General features: G+C 42.0%; 1 protein-coding gene across 6 annotated transcripts in view; it reads left to right on the top strand.

Annotated features, from left to right (window-relative positions):
• The first annotated feature begins 9,750 nt into the window (after positions 1-9,750).
• Positions 9,751-20,773, top strand: part of LOC122557766 — a 44,065-nt gene continuing 33,042 nt past the window's right edge. For 4 of the 6 annotated variants that reach the window (XM_043705733.1, XM_043705732.1, XM_043705729.1 and 1 more), the window contains exons 1-2: positions 9,752-10,479; positions 11,006-11,338. In XM_043705733.1, the coding sequence (XP_043561668.1) occupies positions 10,368-10,479; positions 11,006-11,338 (445 nt within the window). In that variant the 5' untranslated portion in view covers positions 9,752-10,367. Of the gene's footprint in view, positions 10,480-11,005; positions 11,339-20,773 lie in introns of all 6 variants that reach the window. The other 2 variants (XM_043705734.1, XM_043705731.1) reach the window with 2 other exon arrangements.

Below are 20,773 nucleotides of genomic sequence, written 5' to 3'. Positions count from 1 at the left end.
TCGAGGTGAAGACATCTCCACACATCCACCAACCCCAGGTCCCCACTCTGGTCCACCAGTTGCCTAGATTGCGGGTATATGCCCATGAGATCCCGAGGCATCCTGTCCACCTCGGGGTCCATAGGTCGGTTAAAGTCTCCACCTATAATCGTATGACACAACCTGGAAAGTGCATCTGTTAAGCATTTGAGGGGGTGTGGCAGGGGGCAACATACGTTCAAAATCCTCTACTCCTCTCCATGTATTAAAGCCTTAAGCATCACAAACCACCCATATTGGTCCTTAATTTGGTCTAACAGCTGAAATGGGAGATTCATTTAAACAAACTATTAGCCAAAGCCATCTGAGACAATCCGTGACCCCCCTTGGAGGAAGAACCCCACTCATAGCGCGCTGAGTGAAAACAATAAACAATTTGCATAAACTTGAAAATACAACTACAAAAGCTGCCAAATCAAAACTTCTAACAACTACTACTACAATGAACCAACATATAAAACAAATAAGAGCAGACTTTCCCCTTTGCCCACAGGGGGCGCTCATACTACCCACTAACCCTTCTAGCTGAAGCCACACCCAAAACCCAGGCAAAACAAGTAAAAAAAAACTACATGCATCTTATAACAAGAAAATTAGAAGTGGGCATTCAGCCCTTCCCAACCATAATCTGACCCAAGTCAATCCTGGTGAAACAGCTCCCCGCCCACCGCCTCCCCAACCCATCCCCCTCCATCCCATACTAAGAAAGAGAAACGAAAAGGGAATGGTAGAAAAACAAAGGATAATGGGAGGAGAGAAAGAATGGAGAGGAGAAAGAAAAAAACGGACCCCCCACATATTCAAAGAACAAAAGGTAAATCAGGCAAACCACAGAGAAAACAAAGTGAACACTATTCTCCGTATTATTTGAGCCAGCCAGTCTGTTTTAAGGTCTCCAGGAAGTCCTTTGCCATTTCCGATGAGTCAAAATTAAATATGGATCCTCCGTGGCTGAAATGTACTATTGCTGGATATCTTACAGAGTACTGAATATCTAAATCCCTCAGCCTCCTTTTTACCTCATCAAAGGCCTTCCTCTTGTGGATCATGACCACAGAAAAGTCTTGGAAAAACATAATTCTTGATCCTTTGTATATCAGAGCCTTTGGCTCCTTCCCCAGTGCTCTAGAAGCTTCTAGCATCAATTGTTTATCCCTATAGTGCTGGAGACGCACTAGGACCAGGCAGGGGCACTGGTCCGATCCGGGCTTGGGCACTGCAACCCGATGGGCCCGCTCAACCTGCATCAGGCCCGCCATGACTTCCAGCTTCTAGTACTGTGGGAGCAATCGCACCAAAAAACTGACTAGCTGGCCTCCCTCTTCCCAGTCCAATTAGGTGGATGTTCTTCTGACGCCTCAATTTTCATGGTCGTTGACCTACTCTACAAAGGCCCGTACCTGCTGTCCCAGGACCTGGACCCGACCCGCCGGGGATTCTGCTGCAGTTTCAGAAGCCGCGGTCTGCTGTTCCACTTCCATGACACGCTTCCCGAAATGCTGGGTCTCCTGGTCAGGCTTCTGCAGCGTAACCGAGGTCGGTTCCAGCCTAGTGAAGGTCTCCTCCATTGCTGAATTGATCTTCTCTCAGAGGCTCACGAACTCCGATACCAGGTTCTGCTCCAAGGTAAGTCCCCTGGGACATTCGTGGAAGCCAACGCTGCGGTCACGGGCGTGTCCATAGCTGCAGGGGAATGCCCTGCATGGTGCAATCCTCGCAGTCCTTTTCCCTTGTTCATCTTCCTTGATCAGCAAAACTGACACACAGCAATTCTGGGGATCTAAGACTGCCGAATTTTGCCACAATACCTAAGAAAGGGAGGGTAAATGCACCACTTTTCCTGGGTTATGGTGCAGAGCTCAGCAGGACAGACCTATTGGATCACTGCCATCTTGGATCTCCTCCTTCTGCTTCCCTAATTCTGGATTTTTGTGTTTCCCAGTTTAGGTCCCAAAAGACATCTATTCTATCAATTGCCTTGGCCCTAACACTAGATCTATCAGCTCACATGAGCGGTGTTAGGATGTAGCCGTCAACTCAGTGCTGTGGAGCACAATGAAGGGCAGGACTAAACTGCAGAGCTGGGGCTTTAGGGGTAATAATCAGATTTGCAGCCTTCGCTCCAGGTGGGAACATGTAGGAGTTCAGTAGTGTGGGAGAAAATCCACTACCCTGTCCACCCACAGCATGGCCACAAAGAACATAAGGAATTATGTCTGCCTAAGCCACAACAGAAACTATCCAGGGTGCCTCAGCCTTGACTGAACAGGCTAACTAGGACACAAGACCGCAAACAGGAGATGACTCAAGCTACTTCCAGACTGAGAAATACATTTCCCAAGACAGCTTGACAATAGACTTCTGGTGCTCAGTAAGCACAACTGCTCCCAAAGCCCTATGGGCAGCCTCACTCCTCACACATACTGGAACTCCACAAAGGATGCTCAGACTGAAAGGCACCAAGGTACCTTGCTTGCTGACTAACCACAATGGAAACCCATTGATGCCTGCACCTACTCTCACAGAGAATCGGAATCTCCTGACTAAATCACGGACTGATTGCTGCTACCGGATGGCTGATTGTCTTCCCATTGATTATGTTTTACTCTTGACTGTACTGTAATTTACACCATATTACTGCACCCCTATAAAACTGCCTGTGCCCATTGCTCGGGGAAGAAAACACTTTGTCTACCTGGACAGACTGTCAGTTCTGTGTCAGCCTAGTCAATTTAGAACATAGAATGTGCATAGAACATAGAACAATACAGCGCAGAACAGGCCCTTCAGCCCTCAATGTTGCACCGACCTGTGAACTATTCTCAGCTCGTCCCCCTACATTATCCCAAAATCATCCATGTGCTTATATAAGGATTGTTTAAATCTCTCTAATGTGGCTGAGTTGACTACATTAGCGGGTAGGGCATTCCATGCCCTTACCACTCTCTGCATAAAGAACCTGCCTCTGACATCTGTCTTAAATCTATCACCCCTCAATTTGTAGTTATGCCCTCTTGTACAAGCTGACGTCATCATCCTAGGAAAAAGTCTTTCACTGTCTACCCTATCTAATCCTCTGATCATCTTGTATGTCTCCATCAAATCCCCCCTTAGCCTTCTTCTTTCCAATGGGAACAGACCCAAGTCTCTCAGCCTTTCCTCTTAAGACCTTCCCTCCAGACCAGGCAACATCCTGGTAAATCTCCTCTGCACCTTTTCCAATGCTTCCACATCCTTCCTATAATGGGGCGACCAGAACTGTACACAATATTCCAAGTGTGGCCGCACCAGTGTTTTGTATAGTTGTAGCATGACATTGCGGCTCTGGAACTCAATCCCTCTATCAGTGAAACCTAACACACCGTATGCCTTCTTAACAGCACTATCAGCCTGGTGGCAACTTTCAGAGATCTATGCACATGGACTCCAAGATCCCTCTGACCATCCACACTACCAAGAATCTTTCCATTGACCCAGTACTCTGCCTTCCTATTATTCTTCCCAAAGTGAAGAATCATCTCACATTTAGCTGCATTGAACTCCATTTGCCACCTCTCAGCCCAATTCTGCAGTTTATCAAAGTCCCTGTGCAACCTGTAACATTCTTCCACACTGTCCACTACTCCACCGACTTTAGTGTCGTCTGCAAATTTACTAATCCATCCACCTATGCCTGTGTCCAAGTAGTTTATAAAAATGACAAACAGCAGTGGTCCCAAAACAGATCTTTGTGGCACACCACTAGTAACTGGACTCCAAACTGAATATTTTCCATCAACCACCACTCGCTGCCTTCTTCCAGAAAGCCAGTTTCTAATCCAAACTGCTAAATCACCCTCAATTCCATGCCTCTGCATTTTCTCCATCAGCCTACCATGTTGAACCTTATCAAAGGCTTTACTGAAGACCATGTATACCATCTCAACTGCCCTACCCTCATCTACATGCTTGGTCACCTTCTCAAAAAACTCAATGAGGCTTGTGAGACATGACCTGCCCTTGACAAAACCATGTTGACTATCTGAAATCAAATTGTTGCTTGCTAGATGATTATAAATCTTATCTCTTATAATCCTTTCCAAAACCTTTCCTACAACAGAAGTAAGGCTCACTGGTCAATAATTACCTGGGTCATCTCTACTGCCCTTCTTGAACAAGGGCACAACATTTGCAATCCTCCAGTCCTCAGGTACTAAATCTGTAGACAATGATATCGCTTGTAATAAACTGTGTCAAATTTACCCGATCTGTGCTTGTGTGGTCTCTGTTCAATTGGGCTCAATTCTCTGACAAGTCATAGGCTGTCCAGGGAATTCCAGATAGAAAGGGACATGGTGTTCCAGGGGAGAGGGGAAACCTGATGATCGTAGGAATCCTGTGCCACATATGACCTGCATTGCCATCCATGATCTCTGGATTCCCAGGTGTGACCTACAGTGGGAAATGGTTGTGGCTGCAGCTACAATGGACAGTCATTGTTTGTTATCTGTCCAAAAGCGCAGACTCTGTTTCTGAGCAATGGGAGGCCTTTCAATGGGTAATTGCATCAACCATGTACCTATGAAGTGCTGGCTGTAGTCATTTGCAATCATACTATCATGCATGTGAAATACACGCAGTGTATCACTGTGTGCGGCGCAAATACTGGTCCCAAAGAATCTCGACCATGTTACTGGTCCTTGTAGACTGAAGGTAAACATCTCTGTGAAGCCAAAATAATTCCAGGTGACCTCAAAAGAGTCTCTTTTGGGCCAAAGAACACAAAACCAAAGCAAGACCTCAGAAGTTGCACAGGGAAAGGAACTGAATCCATCTCAATTTGAATTGTAAGTAGAATGCAACTGGCTGTTATATGCTATGATGTTTTTAATCCGTGATGTAGGACTGGGAGGAGAAAGGTTCTGTCCTCATGTCACTCTTTTAATCTGTCATTTTATGATATAGTCAGAGATGAATTCATCAGAATGAGACATTAATGTGAGTCATTTCGTGGCATTCCTTGTCAGAATGTTCCACATCGCACTATAAGGAGGAGTATATCATTTGTGAGTGATGTGAATGTTGACAGTTTACATAACAAAGGATCTGTTCTATTTCTTCAGCTCCCCACACAGATTCACTGGCAGCATAACTGATGGATTGAGCCACAGCAGAGGTTTCATCACTGTTGCTGTAGTGCAAAGAAGTACAGAGAAATGGAGGAGGAACAGATGTACCATGAAACCCAGGACCAACAGCATCCTCCAGCCTTCACAAGAACAGGTCACAGCTGAAGGGTCCCTCAGAATACAGAGGAGTTACCGGAGGCCCAGAGCTAACTATTCTCAAGGCCATTTCCTCCAGAGAAGCAAGTTACAGTGTTGGCACAGACTAACCATTTCCTAGGTCACTGCCATAGATTTATGGCTACTACAGAACTGGGACCTTTAACCTGAAAGAATGGGTGACAATCAAGGTGTAAGCTGTGTTGCACTTTTATGTGACTGTCTCCTTCCAAGGAACCACTGAGGTCCTGTTGGATCTCTCAACCATCCAATCAGGAATTTATTAAGACTGTTACCAAAGCTATTTGTGCAAGATTGCGCTGTTTCATCACATATCCTTATGATGGGGTCAGTGCTGCAGCCTGGGCAGTAGGATTTAGCAACATGGCTGGCTTTGCTCAGATGTAAAGTGCATTTGGCTGTACATACATCGTACTGACAGAGCCATGCCATAACATGGTTAAGTTCATTCAGAGTTGAAAAGCGTGAAGCTTACAGCCTTCAGAATCAGAAATCTTAGGGAACAAAATTCCTGGTCAGGAAATCATTCTTGGGTTGCTGTCATCACGGGAGGGGCTTTCTGTGGAAAAGCTGCTTGTAAAGTATAGTAAAGAAGAGCTGAAATGATGATCAGCAGTAACCTTGTGAAATGAGACTGGAGTAAAGGCAACAACTGCAGAGGAATCAATTTACCCAGAAAAGTATTTATGACATGCAGAAAGAACCGATACCTTGAGATGATACTGCATGAAGAACCCACCACCCATTTTTTTAAAATATCTCAGTGGTCCATATGGAGCAACCTTCTTGAGCAAGATCCACCAGCTATCTTCTGAGTGGAGGAATGGGAGACACGGGTGGTCACTGCAAGTTCCTTTCACAAATGTCATCTGTCAAATGGCAGATTTTCAATTAAGGTGGGGGTTGTAGCTAAATTGTTTCAATACAAGTCAGATCCTCCGTTCAATCAAGCTGCAATGCTGGAGCTCCAGTTCAAATCCCTTCTGCATTTGTGGAGAGGGACAAACAAGATGGCACCTTACTGAGTGTTCTCTCTGCAGACTATATCAGGGACTAAACACCTTAAACTCAACAACTAAAGAAGCTATTCTTGGCTCCAGGGATTCACTAAATTCATAAATAATCACTGTAATGCAATGCACAGGGAGGTAATGTGTATTATTGTGTATTATTGCTAGACCATTAACCCTAGGTTTGAATTCCACCATGGTAGATATTGGAATTTAATAAAAATCTGGAATTAGGAATGTAACAATGATCAATAAACTACTGTTTGCTGTCAGAAAAACCCAAGTACTTCATTAATACTGTCTAGGGAAGGAAATCTGTGTCCCCACTTAGCATGGCTGACATATGACTCCAGACTCTCAGCAATGTGGTTGACTCTTAACCACTCTCTGAGATGGCCTAGCAAGCTATTACTACAAAATTTCAAACAGCAAATGAAACTGGGCAGACCACCTGGCATCAATCCAGATACTGGAAACAACAATAACAGCTCCGTTGACCCTGGAACAGATTGATGGCCTTTCAGCCTTGGAGCTGGGATAGTAACCTAGAGTGGTATACATTGTCTAGGAAGAGGAGGCCATCATTCACACTTGGCTTGCCTTTTGCCTGCAGTAGGAAGATTGCTGACAGGTTCCTGGGAACACTGGACTGCAGGGTGCAGCAGAGTTGTGAAGGGGGGGAGGGTAATGTTCAGGGTGCAGCAGAGTTGTGGAGGGGGGGGGGGAGGGCAATGTTCCATTTGTCCTTACTAAACTATTTCAACACAAGTCAGATCCTCTGTGCAACCAAGCTGCATTTTTGGAGCCCCAGTACAAATCCCTTCTGCATTTGTGGAGAATATTCAAATGTTCCAGATTGCTGACCTCCACTGCTGGCTATGAGGTCTCCAGTTTAGCTCCTCCAGGAAAGAAGGGGTGCATCTTCCATCTCTTGATCCTTCAGAATCCTGCCACTGATCACCATAAAGGAACCATAAACCAAGTATCCCAAATGCTTCCTTAACCACTTTATCTACCCGTCTGTTACCTTAAGGGACTGATGGACATACACAGCAAGGTCCCTCTGATTTTCTGTGTTTGCCAGGATCCTGCTGTTTGTCATGTATTGCCTTGCTTTCTTTGCACTGTCCAAGTGTATGACTTCACATTTATCTGGACTGAATTCCATTTGAAACTGGAAAATCTCAGCAGGTCTGGCAGATCTGTAAGGAGAGAAAAGAGCTGACGTTTCGAATCTAACTGACCCTTTGTCAAAGCTTTGACAAAGGGTCAGTTAGACTCAAAATGTCAGCTCTTTTCTCTCCTTACAGATGCTGCCAGACTTGCTGAGATTTTCCAGCATTTTCTCTTTTGGTTTCAGATTCCTGCATCCGCAGTAATTTGTTTTTATCCATTTGAAACTGATCAGCCCATCTATATCCTCCTGTACTGAGGCGATCCTCCTCACTATTTATCATCTCAGCTATTTTTGCATCATCTGTGAACGGACTGATCAACACTCCTATATTCAAGTCTAAATTGTTTGTACATATACAGCAAGGACCCCAACACTGAGCTCTGCAGAATCTTGCTGGACACATAGGCTTCCAATTACAAAAACACCCCTTCACACCATCCGTCTCCTGCCACTCAGCCAATTCTGGATCCAATGTACCAAATTTCTTTGGCACCCATGGCCCCTTACCTTAACTATCAATCTCCCATGCGGAACCTTATCAAAAGCTTTGTTGAAGTCCAATTAGACTATGTTGAATGCATTGCCCTCAACCTCACATTTTATCACCTCTTCAAAAATTGAATGAAGTTGGTCAGCTATAACCAGTCCTTAACAGAATCATGACTGTCCTTGATTAATCTCTGACTCTCCAAGTGCAGATTAATTCTGCTCTTTGGAATTGCTTCCAATAGTTTCCTTGCCACAGAGGTGAGACTGACTATCCTGCACATTTCTGGCTTAGATCCTGTTATCTTCTTGAGTAATGGTATCATGCTGGCTGTCCTCCTGACCTCTGGCACCTCTCCTGTAGCTAGAAAGAAAGGGAAAATTATTGCCAGCTCCCCTATTATTTCCTCATTTGCTGCACTCAACAGTCGGGATACATTTCATCCAACCCTGGAGATCTATCTATTTTTAACACTGCCGGACACTCAAAACCACCTTTCTGGCTATGCTAATTTCTTCAAGCATATCACAGTCCTTCTCCCCGATTTCTATAGTTGCATTGTTCCTTTAGTGAACACCGCTATAAATTAAAAACCCTGTATATGTCCTCTGTCTTTATGTACAAGTTTGACGATGGCCTAGTAATAATATTAGTGGATTGGTAATCCAGAGATCCAGATAATGTTCTGGAGACTTGCTTTAGAACCATGTCACAGCAGATAATGGAATTTCAATTTAATGCAAAAAATCTGGAATTACGAGTCTAATGATGATGACGAAGCCAATGTCAGAAAACCCACCTTGTTCACTAACGTCCTTTAGGGAAAGAAAGTGCTATCCTTATCTGGTCTTGCTTATGTGTGACTAGAGACCCACAGTAACATGGTTGACTCTTTACTGCCCTCTGGGCAATTAGGGATGGACAATAAATGTTGCCTATCCAGTAATGCAGTAATCCAGTGAATGAATACAGAAAACCACTGTAGTCCTTAATAGGCTCTAATCTTTTCCTAGGTACACTTTTATCCATTATGTATGAAAAATAATTTAGGATTTTCCTTTATTTTACCATTATTCTTTCATGCCCCCTTTTTTTGCTCTCCTAATTCCCTTTTAAAATTTCTACTTGCACATTCTGTTCTCCTTGAAGATTTCTGTTCTTTTGAGCTCTCAGTATCAGCCATACACCTCCCTTTTTCTCTTTATCTAATCCTGTATATAAGGATATGTGCACAATCCATCCAGACAGTATTACAAACTCGACTTGAACATGAGGACTTTCAAGGATATAGGCATCATGGTAGCTCCCAGATTACTGAATGTAAACTTCTAACAAGTTGAATTGATGATCACAGAACACACTCACATTGAAAGAATGGGACCCCTTTCCATGAAGAAACTTAGGAGAAAGTGATGACTGCAGATGCTGGAGAGTCAGAGTCGAAAAGTATGGTGCTGGAAAAGCACAGCAGGTCAGGCAGCATCCAAGGAGCAGGAGAATCAATGTTTCAGGCATAAGCTCTTCATCAGGAAAGTGGAGGGGGTAGGGGGCTGAGAGTTAAATAGGGGTGGTGGGGTGAGCTGGGGGGGTTAAGGTAGGTGAGAGGTAATGGTGATAGGTCTGTGGGCAGAGTGGAGTGGATAGGTGGGAAGGAAGTTGGACAGGTCAAAAGAGCGGTGCCAAGTTGGAGATTGGATCTGAGATGAGGTGGTGGGGGGTGGGGAGAGATTTGGAAACTGGTGAAGTCGATGTTGATGCTGTGTGGTTGGAGGGTCCCGAGGTGGAAGATGAGGTGGTCTTCCTCCAGTCATCCAGCAGCTTGGATCCAGCAGTTGTGGCCCAGGACTTGAAGTGGTTGACCTCAGGGCGGTGGGGTTGTTTAGTGCATGTGTCCCAGCTATAGTCCCTGAACCACTCTGTGAGTTGGCATCACGTCTCCTCGATGTAGAGGTGACCACATCAAGAGCAACAAATGCAGTAGATGAGATGGATAGATGCGTAGGAAAATCTCTGCTGGTTTTGAAATGATCCTTTCGGGCCTTGGAACTGAGATGAAGGGTGGAGGATACGGGCGTAGGTCTGACATCTCAAGGGAAGATGGAGGACGTGAATCTAACAAGGGAGTTGCCCTCAATCAAGATATAAGATTGCAAAGTCAGTGCCTGAAACATCTCTATCGAATTAAATAAACTTAAATACACATACTCTCCAAGAATGTGTTGGCGATTGACCGATTACAAATCAATAACTAAACGTCCGTGCTTTAGCCACCGATACCGAATAGAATTGAAATGGTCAGTAGTGTTTATTAGAGAAAAGTGCCACGTGATGGAAAATCGAAAGTGAAATTATATTTCATCTTTTGCGAAATGGTCGCGCGAATGTCTGCCGAAGCAAAGTCTTTCCAATTGAGGGTTAAGGCTTCTGCTCAGGCTCTCCTGTTGTACGCTCTGCTCTCCTTGTGGTCTCACTATGCAGCAGGTAAGAAGCTGGGACCCAGGTACTGAACTCTCTCCCCGCCGCTGGCATTGACAGGGAAAAATATCTTGGAAAAACTCGACTCAAAATGGAGTCCCGACGCTTATCACAAGTTTCTAACAAACCCATAACTATTATGTTTTAAACAATTTTAGAATCTTTGTGTCTTTTGCGGGGGGTTGGAGTTAGTTCCTGTAAATTATTACTGAAAATACATCTGTGAGTGTCTTTTAGTTTCTAAGCATGTATTTTATAAAATACAGCCACACCCATTTCCCGGGCGGAACGTATTTCTCATTGAAATTAATTGCGTTTAATTTTAGTTTGTTTAATTCTCTAATCCCGGAGTTCTTTAGCCTCTTAATACGTGTATACATTTAACATGGACAACTAGAAAGGTTAATTTCGACCAGTTATGGAGTCCTATAGCATGGAAACAAACCCTTTAAATCCTGTATTTTGAGTTTGTTCAATTCCTTTTATTTCTAGTTCTGACAATTGAATGTCGTTAATTATTCCCTTTATCTAGGAGCCTTGGATGTGACCATATTTCCAAACCGAACACAGGTCATCATGAAAAAAGATTTTACCCTGAAATGCAAATTTACTGGTTATCATAACCTCAGCCGAACAAATGTTGGGGTTCAGTGGCTTGGACCCTTAAAAAAGGAGATCTACATCTTTGATGCAGGCAAGCATACTCCGAAAAGACAAGGAGCAAAGCTGTCTGAAGCTGACTTATTGAAAGGAGATGCTTCACTTTTCCTTCCAAATGTACAGATTGATGATGAAGGGAAATACACTTGTATTGTATTTGTCACACCTGAGAAGGACGAAAAGAGTTCACACCTGCTGGTTTTAGGTAAGGTACTTAAATTGCTATCTGTTGTTGTGTTGGGAAATGCCAAATTAGAAGTGTAAAGCAAAAATATTAATGATGGTGGTTCTTTGAAGTAGAGATTTAGCAGGATGTTGCCAAGGCTGATGAGTTTTAGTTATGAAGATAGATTGAATAAACTTGGGGTTGTTTTCCTTGGAGCAGAAGAGACTGGGTGGGAGGGGAAACATGATTGAGATGTATAAAATTATGAGCACCAAGTCAGGGTAGACGAGAAGAAACTTTTCCCCCTTTGTTGTGAGTACATCACCACAAATGACCTTTAATTAGCTACTTAGTAAGAAATCTCTGAGACAATCAGGTACTGAAACAATATTTTAAACTTTATTGCAAAAGACCCCTCACCTAAGCAAGTCAAACCTCACTATTCAACTTGGCTATTATCCGATTAACGGTGGAACTTAGTCATGATTGCACAAACAGTGTCCGTCTCTGGAAGTGTCCAGGGTTCAATCCTTATGCTGTGTTCTTCTTCAAAGTTCTGCTGAAGGGGGTGTTCTGGTGTTCGATTCTTAGACAGAGTTTCATCCCATGCATGATATTATTATTATTTTTAAGTCATTTTATCCAACTTACTGCAAGTCTGCAGCTTGCCTCCTGAACAGAAATAGCTTCATTGCTCCTTGTTACATTTAGCCTTATTTGAAGTCACAACTTTCCCACAGTTAACTCTTTAAATTTTTCTGCGGGGCAATGAGTTGTCCTTGTGGCATAATGCAGTCAGTTATCCAGCAGATTTCAAAGCAGTTTTGTTCATGTGGTTTCACTCCCTCTTTTCCCAGGAATAGCTAATTGTTTTCAATTCCTATATAGTTCGGCCCTTTTCTTTCATAATTTATTCCAGACAGAGTTATTGCTGCTGCTTTCTGTGTCTAACAGTTTGTTTTATTGATTGCTTCATTCCAGGAATAGTTATTAAAGTTCTGACCTTTATGATTTCACAGTCCCTCCTCTGTTTATTAGTTTTAATATGATGAACAAACAGAAATTGGCCATTTCCCAACAAATTGGTTCGTATTCTAGCTGATTTGCGAAATCATGCACAATTTTAAAATGTACCATTTCATTATGCAATGTAGAAACATGTAAACCAATAATCAATTAATGAATTACAAAATAATGATCAGTAAATGAATTGCAAGAGGAGTAAGCATGCACAAAGAAATAAAATTGCACAAATCAAAAATAGAGTAATAAAACTGCTTTATGCATCACCCATTGCAGCTTACCATTGTCATGTCTTCACAGGACTACAACAAAATGTGAAATAATATGAACCCACACAGCTATTCCAGATGTCATCCCACCAAGAGTGTTTCTTAAGGTTGTTAATATCTGTCCTGATTCTCTGACTATTCTGCTGCACCTTATCCTGTAATTTGTGTGCCTTTCCAAAAATCCCTTTTCTTTCTTCCAAATTTCCCTTAGATAAGGTAACATTATATCTCATATTTTTGTCAGTAGGGCCGAACCATTTCTCTAGCTGAATCAGTCACATCAAACATCAGACTTCCTCTTTCTGATGTTCACCAATACCATTGTTCCTATCCACTTGAGCATTTGAGGGTAAATGTAAAGTGTTGAATCTGTGATGGGACAAGTTGTGATAATGATATTCCTTTAAAGATGTTGTGATATAATATTCTCGCTTGCATTTCCAGCTCTGATTATGTTGTCTCAAGCGATGCTTGAAATTTTGCGAGTACAGTTAATTTTTCATTTTCACTGGACTCAAAACCACATGTGGCTTGTCCAGTTCTATAAATGGGATAAGGATAAGCAATAGTTTTATCAGTCTGTTGGCATTCATTATGTGCTGTGCCTACGAGTCTTTTTCTACCACATAAGGTTTCTACCACTCCATAACTGTCATCCAGATGGTGATTTGGATCACTCCTATATTTTGTACTGTTGTAGCATTTAATGGTTTGTCATCCTTCGATATAACAGGTATCCCTAACTCAAGACTTATTCTGTTCCCTCCCATACACGACTCATTAGTCCATACTATTGTTAATCTCCTTAGCTCACAGATAGAGATTTTACTTCGTGTTCCTATCCCATCAGCTAATTTCCTTAATTTAGTGTTGTCAGCCCATGTAAGAACTTCTGTCTGTTTAATTTGATTTACATTTTCTCTCTACTGATTGAACATCCAATTGCTGTATATACTACACAAAGTTACATTTATTTGATGTTGACCGTTCTTTCCTGCTTCCTTATTAGTTTGTTAATTGCACTGGTGAGTGATTCTAAAATGTCACCAATACGAAATGTATCACTGTTCATGGTGTCCCCCGCCTGACTGCTAAGTTTAGTGTTATCATTCACCACACCCAGTATACCTTTTAACTTGAGAAATTAATTGATTTAATCGATCACTTATAACTCTCATGTCTAGACCATTAAATGCCTGCAAGCATCTTCTGTCAAATATGTGCACTTGCTGTTTTTTTCCTTGGATTGTGTAACCTTCTTGATTAAACAACCTCTTGACCAATCCACTATAAATACCAGGTAAAGGTATTGGACATCAAGATGGTACCTGAATACCTAAGAGATTTAGAATAACTGGTACTAATTCATGATGGGCAGTTTCATAGCACACTTTGCACATACTTTACATAACCATCTGTCCTCTGGGTCCTGCTTTTCTTACGGGACATAATCCAAGGTTTTCGGCCATTTCCGATGTAAGGGCAAGTGTGATCTGAAGTTCTTTGTAAATCGTCAGCACAAATGAATTTGACTTTCGTATTGCTTGTAAAATTAACGAAACTGTGGGCAGAGCCATCTTCCCATGCTGTCGTCTGCACCATTATTGGTGTTTGGTTGTGTGTACACACCATGTCCACTTGTACTGAGCACTGGATCCTGACTGCTGACTCCATACTTCACTTGCAAATGCCCAGCAATTCCAAAATCAGCTTCATAATTTATCTAAAGCTCAAAAACAAAACAGCAAGGTAGTTTCTGCTCTTATTTACAATTTCTCAGTTCACACAGATCCTGATTTGAATTTTGTTCTTCAAAAATTTGTACTCATCAAGATTGTTTCTTGTGCAATAGAAGGCATGGTGGCTCAGTAATTAGTACTGCTCCCTCACAGCACCAGGTATCTGGGTTTGATTCCAGTCTCGGGTGGCTGTCTGTGTGGAGTTTGCACATTGTCCCTATCTCTGTGTGGGTTTCCTCTGGATGCTCTGGTTTCCTTCCACAGTCCAAAGATGTGCAGCTTTGATGAATTCCCCATGCTAAATTGCCCATAGTGCTCAGGGATGTGTAGGATAGGTGCATTAGTCAGGGGATATGTAAAGTACTAGAGAAGGGGCATGGGTCTGGGTGGGTTACATTTCAAGGATTGGTGTGGACCTTTTGGGCTAAATGGCCTATTTCTACACTGTAGGGATTCTATAAAATTCTATTTTAAAAATCTATGCAGATACTTTGACCAATGTATTATGCTCTCACTCTCCTCTCTAGGGTTCGTCTCAGGGATATGGGAAACAATTGGGTTTGGGGTCCAGCTTTCACGAAATTCCTGTTCCAGTTCCTCTAAGTCGAAAGTGTATCAGAAAAGCATGTCACACCTCTCTCCTCGTCACTCCAGGAGATAGATATTCACTCTTTCATGGCTGACTCTCGAGTTTTCCTCCACCCTTAACTAACCTAACTTAAAATTTTGCTGTTCCTTTGTCTCACTTTTCAAAACAGCTGGTTTGTACCAAATTACTGGTCAATTGCCTGTTTTCTCGTTTATGCTGTTGGAGCTTTATCTTTACTTTGGGCTTGTACCAGACTGGTATAGGTAGATACAGTGAACTTTTACCAAGTATGATGGAGGGGCGCCTGGGTCAGGATTATAATTGTATTCCATACCCTGAACTAAATAACATGCAGCTTCACCCTTAACCAATCCCAAATCAGAATAGTCCCTTTCATTCCCAAGTCCTTATATGGGTTCCAAAGCACAAGAAGACCTCTCTGGCTGAATAACTATGGCTTCAAGACATCAACCTCCAGTTGGCATTTAGAATGATCACATTCTGTACTTGTTGTTCAAGTTATGCTTGATGCAGGACTTCAAGTGCTGTCTGGACATCTTTACATTTACTTTCCAGTTCCTGATTCTTAATTTCTGACTCCTGAATTTATCTCTATGCCTTCTCAGTATTTCTGTTCATGTCTCCAATTGACTTTGATTATTTGAGAGGTAAACTATCTTCTTCTTACTGGCAGTCTCTATGGATTTTAACCTTTGCCTTTAATTCTGTGTTTTCCAACTTGAAGATAACCCTTTTCTGACTGAAAACTGCTAGGGCATCAAGATTCTGTTTTAGTTCTGCATTTTCTGACTATAATTCCTCAATTTCTAACTTCAACTCCCTTATCTCAACATTTCTCTGCTTTAACACATATTTCATGTACCAAGTTTCTTCAAAAAGACAACAATTTCCTGTCAGCCCATCTTGTTTGGGTGTGCGTGTCCCCACAGACTTCCTGACTTACAAATAATCCAGTGCCCTTGGATTTGTAATATCCCAAGATTCCTAACACTCTATCACTTTGGAAATTTCTTATTCAAATATTCCTTAATCAAGCTCTCCCATTCAGATTGATTGTCTGCCATGATTTCAAAGCTAAGTTCAAAAGCTAAACTCAATAATATAAAAGCTTAAATGTTCCAATTAAATCTGAAAATTTGTTGCCTCTGTCCTCATCCACCCAGTTGAATTCTGGCCATCACGTGAGGCCTCTGCCCTCTCAATCCAGGTCAGGCAGGACTTCTGAGAATAGAGGATGGTTGGAGCTACTTAAAGTCACTTCTTATCAAAGCCTTCCCAGGGACACCAACTGCTGTGGGTAAAGCACCATAAGTTACCTTTAATTTGGCAACTTATTAAGAAAACTCCCAGATAACCAAGTACTGAAGCAATGATTTAAACTTTATTGCATGTAGCAGACAAAATAAGATCCCTCAAGTAAGCAAGTTAAGTCTCACAACCCAACTTGGCTATTACCAAATTTATGGTGGAACCGGGCCACGATTCCACATGTGTTTCTCTGGAAGTGTCTAAACTTTGATCCTTGTGCCATGCTCTTCTCCAAAGTTCTGGTAAAGTGGGAGTTCTGGTGTACAGTTCTTAGACAGAGTTGCATCCTTCAAGTCTATGTGTGATATTATTAATAATTTTTAAAAGTCCTTTCTAAATTGTTGCAAGCCTGCGGCTCGCCTTCTTATCAGAAGGAGCTTATTTGTTCCTTGAGTGGCTGTTTGAAGACACAGCTTTCCTGCAGTTAAACCCCTAAATTCTTTTGCAGGGCAATCACTTATCCTTGTGGCATTAAGTAGCCAGTTCTCAAGCAGATGTCAAAGCAATTTTATTCATGTAGTTTCAACTCCCTCTTCCCAGACTTGGCTAATTGTTTTCAATTCCTGCATAAGTTTGTGCTCGTCTTTAACAGTTTATTCCAGACTATTAAAGATTTATTGCTGCTTTCCATGTTTAACAGTTTGTTTTGTTGATTTATTCAATCAATGAGCAGTTATCAAAGTTGTAGAATTCATAATATCACATCTTGGTGAAGGCGTCAATGACCAGGAGCATAGACTTAAAGAGTACGTCAGGTTTTTTTGTAACCAGAGGTGGAAATCAGGAACTATTTGCCTGTGAGAGTGGTAGATGCAGAAGTATAAGAAATATTTAGATGTGCACTTGTAATGCTAAGGTGTGCAGGGATAAGGTCGAATTGTTGGACAATGAGATTAGAATAGTAAGGTGGTTGTTTTTGACTGTCATAGACTCGATGTGTTATGGTTCCATTTTCTGTGCTGTTCACCTCTGTAACTGATAAGTCTAAAACCAGGGGAAATAATCTCAGGATATGGGGTTGGCTGTTTAAGACTGAGGTGAGGATGAATTTCTTCAATCGATAGGAAGTGAATCTTTGGAATTCTGTTCTATTAGGAGCTGGGAAACCCGATCATTGAGTATGTTCAAGACAGAAATTAAAAGATTTCTGGAGCCAAATGATAGAAATGAATATGAAGATGGAATATGAAAGTGGCATTAAGGTGGATGATTGCCTGTGATCAGAATGGAGTGGCTGAGCTTGCTTGATGAGCTGAATGGCCCATTATTCTTACTATGTTCCACTGTTCTGTTGAAGAAGTCTTGCCACAATTGCATGAGACATTGGTGTGGCTACACCTGGAATGCTATATGTAGTTTTGGTCTCCTTGCTTAAGGTGTAGATATTTTTAAATCAGTCTGTTCAGATATGTTATGATATATGTTATGATTTGAACCAAAGGCTTCAGGCCCAGAAACACGGACATCACAAGATCGCCACAAGACCCTTTTCAAGGAAGGATGCACTTGCATTGGAGGCAGGGCAGCAAAAGTTCATTAACTTGATCCCTAGGGTGACAGGATTGTACTTCGATGAGAAGATGAATTAATTGAGACCCTCTTGTCTGGACTTTAGAAGATCCCAAGAGGTGATATTAATGAAATGTTCATTATTATGAAGGGGCTTGACAGGGTAAGTATGGAGAGTTTGTTCTCCCGTCTGTCTCAGGAATCTAAAAGGTGGGGTTAAACTCTCATCAGTGAGAAGCTGATCATTTACGACTGAAATGAAGAGAAATTTAATTTGCTCAGAGGGATGTGGGTTTTTTTTAGAATTCTTTGCCTCAGTTGGCATTTGAAGCGTCTTTATTGAATTAATAATGGTTGACAGATTTTTTGGTCTCAAGATCAGACATGATTGTAATATATGCAGAAGATGGCTCAGCAGACTAGACGGTTTTCTCCTGGTCCTGTTACTTACATTCCTATGTTTAAAGAAATATTTATGATCTGAATAGAAATAAATTATAGTTCATTAATATAAATTCATTCTTTATTTCTGGCCTGATCATTTCATATCTCTAATTTTTTCCAGGCCTACAAGCCTTACCCAGAATCTTAATTCTTCTGACTGTGGCCTCTTAATATCCTCTTCTCCTCCATCTCACAAATCCGAAGTAATGTTTGCCCTTCGTTTTGGTATTTGCTTCATAAACAGTTCTGTGTTAGCTCAGGCTCATTTAGAAGCACTCTGAACCAGAAGCTTGTGGGTTCAAGTCCCATTCCAGAACTACTCCAAAAAACTGAACAGCCACACCTCCAGAATGCAGAGTTCTGCATTGTCAGGCGTGTGGGGTTTCTTGGATGAAACATTAAATGAAGACACTGTTTATCCTGTCTGTTAAATGTAAAATATTCCAAGACACTGTTTCTGTGAAGGGATTTACTCCTGGTCTCCTGGACAATATTTATTGTTGGCGCAACATCACAAAATCAGATTATCTGCTCATTATCATATTGTTTATGGTATCAGGCTATGTATAAATTGGCTGTTGTGACTTCTACATTCCACACTGGAATACTTAGTTGGTTGTAAAACATTTTGGGGTTGAGAAAGCTTGCAGTCTTGCACACCTGCTATAGGAAATGCAGGAAAGTGCTTGACCATGGAGGGGGTGCATTTGTTCAGAAGAATCAAGGACATCTGTTCTTAGTGTTAGTGGATAAGGTGATAACATTTGTTTACTTCTGGAATGTGTAGCAGTACTTCCTGCTCCCTCCCAGGAGCTGGAAGCTGCACACTTTCATAGTGGGATGTTGGATAAATGAGCTTCTGGTTTATATTGAAGACTCTTAACAAAACTTATACTCAACAGGAAAATAACTTGTAATTTAATAAGCTGAGTGGAATATGCACATAATAGAACAACCCTGATACACATTCATGTATACCACACTGAAGAGATTTGAATTTATGAAGCTCGGCTCCCTAATTTTGACTGTTCTGGAATGTGAATGTCAAGCTAAGAGAACACAATGGCTGAAATTGACATAGTAAGAAAGTTGGAAGATGTTCATACATGAAAGAAAGAAAACATTCTTCTGTAAATTACATTCACTGGCCTAAGTGTGTGTGTGTGCGCGTGTGCGCGTGTGCCGGAACGTACAGCACACAGACATCCCAACCCGATCTAGTCCCACCTGCCAGCACCCAGCCCATATCCCTCCAAACCCTTCCTATTTATATACCCATTCAAATGCCTCTTAAATGTTGCAATAGTACCAGCCTCCACTGCATCCTCTGGCAGCTCATTCCATATACGTACCACCCTCTGCGTGAAAAAGTTGACCCTTAGGTCTCTTTTATATCTTTCCCCTCTCACCCTAAACCTATGCCCTCTAGTTCTGGACTCCCCTCTAGTTCTGGACTCCCCAACCCCAGGGAAAAGACTTTGTCTATTTATCCTATCCATGCCCCTCATAATTTTGTAAACCTCAAGAAAGTCACCTCTCTGACACTCCAGGGAAAACAGCCCCAGCCTGTTCAGCTTCTCCCTGTAGCTCAGATCCTCCAACCCTGGCAACATCCTTGTAAATCTTTTCTGAACCTTTTTGAGTTTCACAACATCTTTCCGATAGGAAGGAGACCAGAATTGCACACAGTATTCCAACAGTGGCCTAACCAATGTCCTGTACAGCCACAACATGACCTCCCAATTCCTGTACTCAATACATTGTCCAATAAAGGAAAGCATACCAAACACCTTCACTATCCTATCTACCTGCGACTCCACTTTCAGGGAGCTATGAACCGACACTCCAAGGTCTCTTTGTTCAGCAACACTCCCTAGGACCTGACCATTAAGTGTATAAGTCCTGCTAAGATTTGCTTTCCCAAAATGCAGCACCTCACATTTATCTGAATTAAACTCCATCTTCCACTTCTCAGCCCATTGGCCCCTATGGTTCAGATCCTGTTGTAATCTGAGGTAACCCTCTTCGCTGTCCACTACACCTCCAATTTTGGTGTTTTCTGCAAACTTACTAACTGTACCTCTTATGCTCACATCAAAATCATTTATGTAAATTACAAAAAGTAGAGGATCCAGCACTGATCCTTGTGGCACTCTACTGGTCACAGGCTTCCAATCTGTAAAACAACCCTCCACCACCACCATCTGTCTTCTACCATTGAGCCAGTTCTGTATCCAAATGGCTAGTTCTCCCTGTATTCCATGAGATCTAACCTTGCTAATAAGTCTCCCATGGGGAACCTTGTCGAACGCCTTACTGAAGTCCATATAGATCACATCTACTGCTCTGCCCTCATCAATCCTCTTTGTTACTTCTTCAAAAAACACAATCATTTGTGACAAAGAAGGAGGGAAATTTTTCGAAGGTTGTGCAGCTTTGGAATACTTTGCGACAGAAGATAGCGGAGTCAGGACCATTGAATATTTCGAAGGCAGAAGTAGATTAATTCCTTTGCCTAAAAAGAATCTAAGGTTATGGGGATGGATGCGAATGTGCAATGTATAACACAAAG

Source organism: Chiloscyllium plagiosum, chromosome 16, assembly GCF_004010195.1.
Source record: "Chiloscyllium plagiosum isolate BGI_BamShark_2017 chromosome 16, ASM401019v2, whole genome shotgun sequence".
In the NCBI taxonomy this organism is placed as follows: domain Eukaryota; kingdom Metazoa; phylum Chordata; class Chondrichthyes; order Orectolobiformes; family Hemiscylliidae; genus Chiloscyllium; species Chiloscyllium plagiosum.
The sequence above is the reverse complement of the archived record's forward strand: the minus strand, read 5'-3'. Positions and strand labels throughout refer to the sequence as shown.